Below are 13412 nucleotides of genomic sequence, written 5' to 3'. Positions count from 1 at the left end.
AGAAGATTATTAAGGTAGATGTACTAGCAATCTGTTACTACAATGTCAAAAAGATTTTGCAAGAATTATTCATTTTCTTTTTTTCTTAGCACAACTTCATTCAGAAATTATTATTCAATGTATTGTTGAACAAGCATTTACATTTTTCATTCATAATTTTGTTTTTATAGTTCTTCCTTTCAAACAAACACCATTTTTTACATCTACCTTCATAATATTCCCTATAGTACACATAGGTTTTCATAGTTCGATTACCGGTTACTCTCGAAACATTCGATCAACGATTTCGATCGAATCTCGTCATGCCGCTTTTTTATCGTGTCGAAATCTTTTTCACGAGCAAATACTCGATCGAATCGAATCACGTAATTGGCCCCTGTATATCTTTTTATAGACAATCGTCGCGACTTCATAAATGCAACAAGACGCGTCACATTGCGTAGTAATTGCCAAATTTGTGCAGTATTACCATTTGTGTTTATTTAGTACTACATAAAAAACAATTAGAAATGGTGGATTTGTAAAAAAGTCAATAAATTTATTTTCAATAAAAACCGAATTTTAAAAAAGTAAACAAAGTAAAGCTATGTTCATACACTATACTGCCAAACTGCACTGCCAAATGAACCCTTTGTGTACGTGTATGATTGACTAGTGTGTGGCATCCCTTCAATCCAATTTCAAAAATATATATATTTTCCTCCAAAAATTCGATTTTGAGTTGAAATTTTCCAATTGTTTAATTTTATCACAAATAGAAGTTGTTGTTTTCAAAAATTATTTTTTGGCTACTTGGAAAATAAACAAAATTCATCGGATTGAAAGGGGTTCATTTACAAAATCAAAACTATTTTGAGTTCAATCCTGCCAAAACTACTCCCAAATACATTGGCAAAAACTTCAAAATTTACTAATACTATTACAAATGCTGTCCTGCATGCCCACAGTGTATGGGCCGCATAAATGCAATAAAATGTCATGTCTCTTTTTTTGACAATGTCCGTGTTGTCACACATATTTACTTCGTCTTCATACGATATTGTCTATATTTGCAATGTAAATATTACATTTATGAATTCAGCCACCATTTTATATTGATTTACACAAGCTTTGAACGAGGACGGTTATGAAGATGATGGCCTAATAAATAGTGTCGACCAGCAAATGAAATTTTTAATTTATTCACATCAATATACCATAATCAGCTGTTCTTGATGAACAACATGTTGATTGCATCATACAATTTACGTCATAGCGCTAGTTTATTAGCAGTTTTTTTTTAATTTAAAATAATTGTTTTGATTAATTTTCTCTATACACACATTTGAAATATGAAAAGTTAGTTTGTTGTTATCGTTTATATCAATTCTATTTTGAAACTGAACATATTTTGTTCATAATTTATGTATGACACATGTTGTTCTTCACACATTTGAAATTGTGTTTAATTTATGTAGAAAAATTGTTAATTATATCATGTAGTAAATTTAAGTTGATTTCAAATAATATTACAAATAAATATGAAATAATAAAAATGTATAAGATTTGATTATTAGGTCATATGAGCAGGGATGGGTCCTTATGACAATTTTTTAGATTTTGGACCGACAAAAAGTTTTTAAAGTGGAAAACGTCATATTTATTTTTTATTTATGTATTCAATTTAACATGTATAACAAGCTGTATAAAACGTATAAAAAGTAGCAAACGTCGAAAAATTTTAAAACGTTGTGATATTCAAAACGTGTGGGGTCTTATGTTGGCGGGAAAGGCATATTAAATTTCCTACAAAAGTTTGTAAAAATTGGATCGGATTTATATATACAGCCCTATTCTGAACGCATGGGAGTTAGGAATTTTTTCCCATTCTCACATTTTCGTATTCTGAATAAAATTTTGTGGAAGTTTTTTTCCCATCTCCCCTCATTCTGAATGAAGTTCGAATCGGGAATTTGTTCCCATGGGAAAAATTTATACATTCTCTATCTTGAATTGTGGGAGAATTTTGTGGGAAAAATCTCCCCAGCAGCAGGAGTTTGAAAAAAAAATTTCAAGAAATTTCATATTTTTATGAAATTTCATATTTTAAGACATCTACACGACAACATTATTGCAAATATTTATAATCGTCATCAGCCCTATTCTGAACGCATGGGAGTTGGGAATTTTTTCCCTTTCCCACATTTTCGTATTCTGAACAAAATTTTGTGGGAGTTTTTTTCCCATTTCCCATCTCCCCTCATTCTGAATGAAGATCGAATTGGGAATTTGTTCCCATGGGAAAAAAGTATACATTCTCTAACTTGAATTGTGGGAGGATTTTGTGTCTTTTTGTGGGAAAAATCTCCCCAGCAAACACTGTGGCAGTTTGAAAAATAAAATTCAAGAAATTTCATATTTTTATGAAATTTCATATTTTAAGACATCTACACGACAAAATTATTGCAAATATTTATAATCGCCATGTGTTTGCTTAATAAAAACATACAAAACGTAATGTAAAATATGTCATTAGTAGACTTCGGATTTTGCATATTCTTATATGATACAAAAACCTGCAAGAATCTAACATGTTTCACACCGATAAAACATTTTCCTTTATCTTATCGAACAGAACAAAAAAAAGTAGTAAAAATTTGTAGATTTTTGCAGTTCTGGAACAGACCATATTATTGAAATACGAGAAAAAGAGTCATTGTTGATTCTATTAACGCAGCACAGCAAGTAAAAACAAATCAATTTCAAAAGAATTTTTGGCAATAATTATTAAAATATATTGGAACATAACCATAATATATACAATCTTTACAACTTTTATTCATTTTCGTAATATAACCTTCGGGTTTTTTTAAATCAGACGACTAACGTTCTATTGAAAACGTGCTAATCTCCTCAACGACACGACAACGATCACACAGACATACATACATATATGCCAAATTATTGCAATGCAAATTATTGCAATTTTCCGAAATGCCTTTTTTATTTTTGAACGTAGAAGCTTGAAATTTTGCAAGGGCATGTGTTTTATGCTTGGTTTACATTTACAAAATCCTCTCGATTTCAACCAATGGATTTCATTTGACGTTTGAACAATGTAATTGACAGTTGAAATCGAGTGGATTTTGTAAATGTAAACGTAGCATTAGTTTTAGATTCAATCAAAAACGTATTTTATGTCATTTTTTTGAGATACATCTTCGGAAATTTATGGTTACGATATGTAATAACACGCAAAAATATGTAATAATCGAGAAAAATAGCCGAATTTATCTTTTTGAATTTTTTAAAAATATGCAAAATACGAGTTCTAGCGATCATTAGAAATAAGTAAAACTAGCGATATACTCGTTAAACCCCTAACTAAAATTATTCCGAATCAACATACAATTTTTAAATTCGTTACAAACTTAAACAAAAGTTCCTATTGCTTTATACACAAAAATTATGTTTGCCTACTAATTAAAAAAATGCATACACCAATTCGCACATTCTGAAGAAAGTGTGCTTATTAGAACAACACCACACATCGTTGACCCCATTCACTTAAAAAATCCATAAATCAATGCACGGTTGTTGAATTAACTGAGTTGTGGCTTTTGCTAATCTAATTCAAAAACCGCGAATTCAATGCAAATAGGCATTTTGTATTACAAAACAAAATTACAGCCTCCAAAAGTATGCTATAATAATTCGGTGTAACTAATTTCGAAATTTCAGCTCCCATGTTTTGCTGTTCCCACGTCGTTGAGAATATGGAAAACGTAGGAATGGGAAATTTCGCTCCCATGGGAATGTTCAGAATAGGGCTGATAGTTATATAGGGCACAAGGTCAGCCAAATATGCAATCCGATTCGATTTTCATAATTTTTTTAGGATCTTTTTTTTTTTTTGCCACAACAATGAATTTGTAAAGTTTTTTTATCGATTGTGCCATAAATCTTGCAATAAGCAATAACGGTAGGTATGGCTTTCAAAAACATTTTTTTTTTTGTTACCCTAATTTATTTTTATTAGCTTATTGTTCTATAATCATTGTTCTGGCGAAGTTCTGATGAACAGCTAAATAAATACAGCAAATCGTGATCCCCCAAAAAAAAAACAACATCCGAATCTAAGTTGTGCATACTTTACACTTAGCTGTCATTTCAGCAGGTGTTCTTGTCCCAGTAAAAAGTTTGCATTTAAAAATGCTGTTTAATCTGCCAGTGCCTCAAGTTAACGCAAATTATTAAGTGTCCAATATATCTACTCTCAACTGTACATGCTTCTTCAACTACAAACTTTTTTATATTGGATCCCCATCATCAATTCAGATTTCAATATAATTACAACAATTGTACTCCATGAGAAATTCTCTTCTTGTAAATTATAGCAAAAATATTCGATACTTTGTAACTATTTATACATACTCCCCGCCAGTGTCCTAGCGAGGGTATAAATGCACTTTATTACGATGAAATGCATGCCTCATAGAAATAATCACCCTTATTACGGTTGGCGTAGACGTTCAAGTGACGTAGACGTTGTCGTAGGCGTAGTCGTAAGTTACATTTCTTATGTGATGAAAATTGATATACAACGGCAATTTTTGACTTTTATGGCATGTTATATCCTTAAAAAATCGAAAGAAATACATTCGTGATTGTCAGAACGGATTTCTCGTTTCAAATATAACATACGACAAATGGGCATTACGTATGGCGTTGAAATACGAGGAAAGAGTCATGACCGATTTTGTAAACGACAGTATATAAAAATAGAAACAAATCATTTTCAAAAGATTTTTTGGCAATGATTATTAAAATATATTAGAAACTATAATAAATACAAACTTTACTACTTTTATTTATTTGCATAAGATAAATTTCGTGTTTTTATCAGATGACAAACTTTCTATCGAAAATCTGTTAGAGTCCCCATATAACAATTCATGCAATGCAAATTTTTAAGTTTTTTTCAAGAGATGATTTCAAACGAATTGTTTTACAATTAAAAAAATATTTTTTTTTTAATTTTTTATGTGAAAAAAATTGTCGCTGTCATAAATGTTACGTGCTACCAAAAAAAAATATCCCTACGCCAACGACCACAAAAACGTCTACGCCGAACACTTATTTTGATTGTAAAAACTGTAAGATTAGTTGTTCTTCTGAATTAATGGTTTAAAAATGATCTACTAATAATTCTATTAATTTTTGTTACGAAAAGAATTCTTTAAAAATTTAAATGTTTGCTTTTTTGTACAAATACATACATAATACCAATTAGACGTTACGACGCGTCAGTTTGCAATTTTGGATACGACAACCGTAATAAAGGTGAATGGTTTTATACCCTAATCCGGAATCCGATTCAGACAATTTGTGGTCGATTTAGCGCCCTGTCCGTCTCTCTAACTGATGCTCATGATAAATCTCGAACGGAAACTATTTGGTAACTTAGATTAAAGTTCGATCCACTCCTTCCGGTACCTCACTCACCAAAGTTCATATTCACATATGTATGTCTTGAACCGATCAACCAATTTGTTAAAAATTTTGATTCTCGTAATATTTCTTCCAGACATTCATACAAAGATCAAGTTCGAATACGGTCTATATCGGTCCACTGCCGCGGGCACACTTCAATCAAAATTTCAACATATTCGGCAGTTTAAGGACATGTTGCAGTTTGTCTTCTCGGCACCTTTTGCAACGCACAGTGGGTGCGCTCAACGACAAAAATCAAAAAATTCATGTCATCGTTTTAAAAATTTAAAGATGCATATCGCTTCAAAACATTCCAAATTTTTCGAAACTCAACTCATTTTTTCGATTTTACGCGGTTCTTAAGGAGAAAAAAGGAATCACAAACATACTAATTTTAAAGAAAAAATGTATTTAAAAATGAGAAAAAAAATAGTAATATTCTAAGCGAATTTATGAAACAAAGGACTATTATTAACGCCTTAACTTAAGTTGAATCATTTAGTAAATTGTCTAAGCTTCATTTAACTAGTTATGAAAATTCTTCTAAATTATATATAATACTGGTCAGAATGAAAACATTTAATATATTTGCATGGATTTTCTTAAAGTTTTAGTTACTTTCCACAAATTCGCACAATTGGCCACTAATACCAAATTGTAGCCTAGCGCCTGTAGATTTCAGAACTGTATAGACTTTTTGCGGAAATTTGCGGTTTTGGCAGTTATGACCAAATGTTTAACTCCCTTTTTTAGACGCTGAATTAAAATTTTTTGAATTTTTAAAATTATTTTTATTATACTATTAGAGATTTCTATTGTCATGGTAACATTGAAAACTCGTGAAAGAAAAATACAAATTTTTGGGCGTATTTACTTTAACAAATAATTTTTATTGTTGGCGTTTTTTATTGTTGGACTGCAGAATTTTACATCTTTGTGTTTATTTCCGCTTTAGTCCATATTTTGTTGTATTCAAGTATTTGAATAACAACAAAATGTTTTACAGTGGATATGAAATTGATTAGTTGCGGGCGGAGGGTCGGGAATACTATAGTTTCAGTTGTCACCAAACAACTTCATCAGTTCCCTTTTCCGCCGACTCTGTATCGATAAACAGGTCAATAAGCCCATCCAACAAATTAAACAAAATGAGAAATTTGCTATATGGCCCTAAAACTGATTACCCTACAATTTGAGTCGAACTAAAGAATTTTATATCCACCACTGTTTTTATGTCGTCTTTGCATTGCAAAGAATACGAACATAGTGTGTTGCTTCAATAAGCGGGGGTAAAACAACGAGAAAGTTGTTGTTTTTGCATTACGCATTGATCAACAAGGCCGTGCTGATGCCTATTATTGTTGTTGGCGTTTTTTATTGTTGGACTGCAGAATTTTACATCTTTGTGTTTATTTCAGCTTTAGTCCATATTTTGTTGTATTCAAGTATTTGAATAACAACAAAATGTTTTACAGTGGATATGAAATTGATTAGTTGCGGGCGGAGGGTCGGGAATACTATAGTTTCAGTTGTCACCAAACAACTTCATCAGTTCCCTTTTCCGCCGACTCTGTATCGATAAACAGGTCAATAAGCCCATCCAACAAATTAAACAAAATGAGAAATTTGCTATATGGCCCTAAAACTGATTACCCTACAATTTGAGTCGAACTAAAGAATTTTATATCCACCACTGTTTTTATGTCGTCTTTGCATTGCAAAGAATACGAACATAGTGTGTTGCTTCAATAAGCAACACCCTAATGTTGGGCCACGCCAAAACGTGGAGATTTTCCCTACACTGAGAACTAAAAATGCATTATTACAGGTAATTCTGCAGAAAAAGTTGGTTAAGTCTTATAAAGTGCCAAGAAAAGGATGGTAACCCTATATGGAGTCTGTGGTCAAAAGTGGACCTATATGACATAAGATGGTGTTTTGAAGTTTGAGTTCGTTATAATAACATATTCGGTTAGAATATTTGGTTGAAATCTGCCCAATTAAGTCGATATAAAAATTATATAGGGAGTATACCAAATAATGGACCAATACTGAAATTTTTTCGCGGGGAGGTTTACTATGCAATAAGAACTCTTGGTGCCGGATTGCAGCAAATTCGGGTGAAAAATGTGTTGGTAACAGTAAAATACTTCAATGCAGAATGATTCATTACATGACAACCACGCGAAATTTTGGACCTAGGAACCCAATATTTTTTTAGAGTGTTTTTAGGTCACTATGGCCCATTGATAACAAATTCAGCTCGATATATTATTTAGAAGTATTTTTGTCACACCTTCCCATGTAAGTGCCACCACTGTGCAACGGTACAATTTTTTCGGGGCATATCTCTTGAAACAATAGATCAAATACTAAAATGTGTGAAAGCCTTCGAATTGAATATCCGATTTGGCCACAACTTTGCACATCGTAATGGGCCGATTCCGTACAGCGAGGCGAGTCGTGTCGTGTTGCGAAATGCAATTTTTCGATTGCGTATGGCAATATCGCCTGACGTCGTCAAATTTTGTCGCCGAAATGTTCATTTTCCGGCGACAACAAATTAGCTGTCGCCGTACATTTTTACTAACGAATAAAAATAAAATAAAAAAAAAAAATAAAAATAACTTGTTATCGACGATTATTTTCTATCGCTGTACGTAGTGCATTTTTTAAATTTTGTCACAGAGACGATAGACGACGCGACATGACTCGCCTCGCTGTACGGAATCGGCCCAAAAATTTCTTCCAAACTTTCCACAATGGCCTATATCACGTTGGGGTGTCACGATCACGATGTGTATCGTCGGCATGTCCGTGCTTCCCGACAAAATAGTTCAAAAGATCAAAAAATCCTGCGGTGAACAATTTAAATGGCTGGTGGCCACGATTATCGAAAGAAGTGACAGACACCTGTAGGACCTTTGTACATTGTAATATTTCTCCCAAACGTACATCAAGATAGAAGAAAGTCAATGTAATACCGGACAACTCATCATCACTCACGAAAGTAAAACATTTTCCGCCTGACTGCAGTTAAGAGGCTGTTCGAGGACTGTATTGGCACTTTCACCGAAGGTAGTCCTTGTAATTTTGATTACAACAACGATATATTTTTTTCGGGGGCAAGTCCATGCTTCTTTACATAATGACCCAAAAGCCCAAAATATCCTATGGTGACCAAAAAACATCTTCACATACGAAAATGCCATTCTAAAAAGGTTTGGAAGTTTTCATGAAAAACTACTTGAGAAATCGTCCCGAACGTCACAATAACTGAAGTTTAAAGCTGGGTACACATCATCAGTTTTGACTGTCGATTTTTCGGAAACATCGATTACTGTCAAACTGTCCAACAACCACAAAACATTTTGTGATTGCCCGACAAAAATGAACGGCCACACTGGCAAGCAAACCCCACTTAAGCATAAATAGCCATTGCTTGTTGATGACATATGAAAATCTTTTATTTATAACTGTTCGTACTTGTTGTTTATTCAATGTTTCTAATATGACTCGTACAGTATATGTTTTTCTGTATTGACAACCTCTAGTAAGAAAATAGTGCGTATTTGCTTCTGGCGAAAGCCTTTACAATTCGCTCGGCCTCAATCCTTACCAGACTTCAGTACATTTTAAACACGTCCATATATTTGCTTCCAGTTGTCGTTTGTATGATTTTACATTTTGGATGACATCTTCGACATCACATATTATAAATAGCGGTCGGTGATGCCTCCTCGCTTGGCAGGCAGAATCGTTATTCTCATCCTCGTCCGGTCTTTTGCTTCTATTTGATGTCAGGTCGTCGTTTTTGATTTCAATATGTTACTTTTCAGTGACCATTTCCACAAACCCTATGTTCAGCAACCATAACAGTGATTATTGTCATAAATTTGACAAAGAAGGTTATACTTTTGTTCTGGGTGTAATTTGTTATTATACTATTGAGGGTTTACTACTTTGGGCACCTCAAAGGGACTTAGGCCGTTTAGATCTTGAATTGTCTTGAAAGTTAAACTAATGGGGATTTCTTTTACCTTTGATATTGCATGACACTTTCAAATTGGTACCGGTGACTTCAGTAATTTTTACTATGGTTTAATTTCTTTGAAAAATACTATTCAAAAAGTCCAAATGAATAATAAAAACATTTTGATCATAATAAACAAAACCAACTTTGACAAATTTCATTGGCGCCTAAAAGTAGTCTTTGATTTTTGTTTATTATCACATTTATTTAGTCCGGTTTGTTTTTCATAAAGCACACAAAAAGTATCGAAAATAAATTATAACAATGAATAATTTGTTCAAGCTTGAGGTCTTTTGTTTAAAATATTTATCTATCCATGTTTCGCAATCATTTAAATCAATTGTGACCTGCTTAATAAGCGTTAGTGTAAATGACTTTTGCGTATGTATATTTACAATTAAATTGCGTGATGAATCACGATTTTGTTAAAGATTGTACAAATTACTTTTGCATTTGATAAATCTTAATTCATAAGTTTTGTGACAAACACGTATAATGTTGTTGTAGCCTAAAATTTTTACATGCAGTATGTTGAACTACCAATTTAGTAATGCTTTATCATTTTTTTTAATCTTATTGCATTTTTGACAGGTTGTCAATAAATTATCGGTATTTAACCTTGAACAAACTGTTACCGAGACTACCACACACTTGGTATCCTTAGAGCCAAGAAGAACTATGAATTTGTTGCGTGCCATTTCAAGAGGATTATGGGTGGTGGACTATAATTGGATATTGGATTCTCAAAAGGCTGGAGAATGGTTGGCCGAGGAACCCTATGAATTAAAGAATTTTTCAAGAGCTGTAGAGGTAAGTTATTAAAGTGTTAATGATATTTATTTTAAAAACCGTTTGGTGCATACTTAACCCACTTAAAGCCACTGGTCGTTTAAACGCCAGCAAAAAATGTGCACAAAAATGCAGGTAAAAAACAGTTAGATACGTGTTTTATCGCGGGGTTTTTTGTATTTTCTAATTGTTTACTCATATTTCTGTCTTTTCCCGTTCATAAATTGACATTTAACCTGCGTAGTTTTTCGCGGTTCGGTCACAAAAATAACCCTTTTCGTGAAGTGATTTTTTGATTTTCTTTCAATGGTAAAAAACACATAATTAGATAAGTTACACTTATACAACGCAGAGATTATTTAGAAAAGATGTGAAAGTATTATTCTAAAAACATAAATTGTGAATACAAAGCACGAATTCTTCTGTATTACACTGCAAAGTTAGCTGTCCGTTTAAACGGACAGTGGCAAAATCCACTACCGTAAATTTGTATGGGAAATTGATGTTTTTTACAATTACGGATAAAGTAAACATGCCGTTCTTTAGGGCGTACGATGGAAAATATTTTATAAAATGAAGAAGATAGAGAATATCTTTAAAAATATAAAACAGTTGGCTTTGTGCGTACGACTAAAAATGAAGTTTACTTTATACATATTTGTAAAAAACACCAATTTCCCATACAAATTTACGGTAGTGGATTTTGCCACTGTCCGTTTTAACGGACACCCGATTCCGGAAAAACTATAAGTTTTAAGAAAAAAAGTTACTTATTAAAAAATGCTTAAAAATAAAAATAAAACTGAATTCAATAAGAAAATTTAAAATTTTCCAAAAAAAAATTTCTGGCGCTAAGTGGGTTAATAATATTGCAAATATTTATAAAGTATATTAAAGTGAAAATAAGTTCCTTTTTTAATGAAAAGTTTCAGAATTTATTGGGATCAGGGGGCCTATTCTGTAACTTCTTAACAACTTTACTCATTTATTTTACAACAACTTCATTTATTTGTTTTGTTTTTGTTACAATAACAAAAGAAATTTTAACAATATCAATAGTTGTTAAAAGTTACAGAATAGGCCTACAGTAGTGGAATATTCTGTAACTCATTTTTCGAGCCACCGGCAAATACATATCGGTAAAATTAAAATGCTTATAATTTCGGTAATTAACGAAATGTTTCCGAATGTTAACCAAAATAAATCTGTTTCTAAATCATACCGATAGCAACAGCGTTGTCAATTTTTATTGAAACTTTTCATTTATAATTTTGAGTTTTAATGTTAATTTTAATTTAATTTTTGTCGATAATTTAAAAAATGAGTTACAGAATTCCACAACTAGTCATGAAATTTTGAAATTCGATATTTGTATGAGTAAAATGCTCCATTACATTATTAACGTACATATAGGTTGACTTCCGAAACGTACCAACACATTACAATATTTAGTGTTCGTCAAAATATTTCAGTTGTATGCATTGTACCGGCATTGCAACTGCGAAAGCATCAGGAATAAAAACTATAGATGTTTGCTTTTTACTGCGTTGAAATGCGCAACTGTGACGTTTTGAAACACATAACTTCGCAGTTGTAAAGTGTGGCGTCGTTATGAAATACAATACTTAAGAGTCTTTGGGGTCGATTATGGATAGCAACACAACTCCACTTTTGATTTTTACTATACGATGCAAAATAATACCATGTTTAATATTTTCTTGTTTCCTTTCTATTACAGATCTGTCGTTCCGAACGTCAAGCATTTGGTGATCGTTACAAATGTGAACTATTTCATGACCTTGGCCCATTCTATATTTCAATTCGATGTTATCCTGTGACTAAAAGCGATTTAAGCGAATTAATAACTTTATGTGGCGGTCGATTGGTACTTAGTCGCGACAAAGCACGCTACATTATTGGTGATACTAATCCAAGCCTACCCGATAAAGTCTATGTTACACCCTATTGGGTATTGGACAGTATATCTCAAATGCAAATAGTGAAGATACAAAAATATATATGTCCAAGGCCTGGTGATGAAAAACCCATACCAACATCACCTATAGTGATCAAATGAGGGAGTTACAATTAAATATTTTCAATTTATTTGCCAATATTGCAGAAACTAGATGTAGTAAATTACATGTTTTTCGTTTGAACACATCTTAATATAATCTTGATGCACATAATAGGCAATTTGTCGGTAAGGTTATTCAGAGGAATAGGGTTTATATTCCTGTTTTAATACGTTCAAACTGAAAACAGTACATTCTAAAACATTACATTAAGATAACTAAAATTTCATTTATAAGTCCTTATAAAATACAGGAAAACAACAAATAATATTGTTTATTATAAATTTGTTACGTGTAATAATAGTTTTGTATGTTATTAAACAAGTTTAAATGTTGATAATTACAATGAATTCATTTTATTTTAATAATGAAATCTCATATACAATTTATGTATATCATTTCAAATATCTTGTTCAATGAATTAAAAAAAAATAAAATAAAAATATTGTATACAGTTTTAAGTTTATATATAAATATATTAAAAAAGACTTTAAATACAACAATGTTTTTATATGCAATAATAATAAAGAGAATTTAAATGCAATTACTCGAATATGTCATTTGTTTTAAAATGTGTGTCCCATCCCAGATTTTGCCTAAGTAGATTTTCTTACGATATCATAAACGCAATACTGCACTTTATTCTTACAACGCTGTGTGTTCATTAATGCAATATTGAACTGCTTTCATATGTGCAGTATGTCTTCCCAGTTATTGTGTATCCCTGTGATATGGATTAGGATAAGCACATGCGTTTCGAGAGTCACACTATTTTTGTCAAATTTCCGCAGTATTTTCATTTGTGTTTAGTATCAAGTTTTGAACTGATATTGGCGAAATAAGTATACGTGGCATAGATACATGATTGGTGTTATTCTGAACGAAAATTCCCTGTGAGTTTTTTCACTTTCTCCCTTAAGTTGAAACGGCATGTTCAACAAATGGCTAATGGGTCGATTCCGTATTGCGAGGCGAGTCATGTCGCATCGTCTATCGTCTCTGTGACAAAATTTAAAAAATGTACTACGCAAAGCGATAGAAAA

At 32.0% G+C, this 13412-nt stretch overlaps 1 protein-coding gene across 2 annotated transcripts in view; it reads left to right on the top strand.

The window, feature by feature from the left end:
• The window catches only part of MCPH1 (Microcephalin), a 53420-nt gene extending 40501 nt beyond the window's left edge, over positions 1 to 12919 (top strand). For both annotated transcript variants that reach the window (XM_073992541.1, XM_073992542.1), the window contains exons 6-7: positions 10097 to 10315; positions 12033 to 12919. In XM_073992541.1, coding sequence (XP_073848642.1) covers positions 10097 to 10315; positions 12033 to 12371 — 558 coding nt within the window. In that variant the 3' untranslated portion in view covers positions 12372 to 12919. The remainder of the gene's footprint in view (positions 1 to 10096; positions 10316 to 12032) is intronic.
• The last annotated feature ends 493 nt before the right edge of the window (positions 12920 to 13412 follow it).

Source organism: Musca autumnalis, unplaced genomic scaffold, assembly GCF_047663935.1.
Source record: "Musca autumnalis isolate F117 unplaced genomic scaffold, ASM4766393v1 scaffold_5, whole genome shotgun sequence".
Classification (NCBI taxonomy): domain Eukaryota; kingdom Metazoa; phylum Arthropoda; class Insecta; order Diptera; family Muscidae; genus Musca; species Musca autumnalis.
The sequence above is the reverse complement of the archived record's forward strand: the minus strand, read 5'-3'. Positions and strand labels throughout refer to the sequence as shown.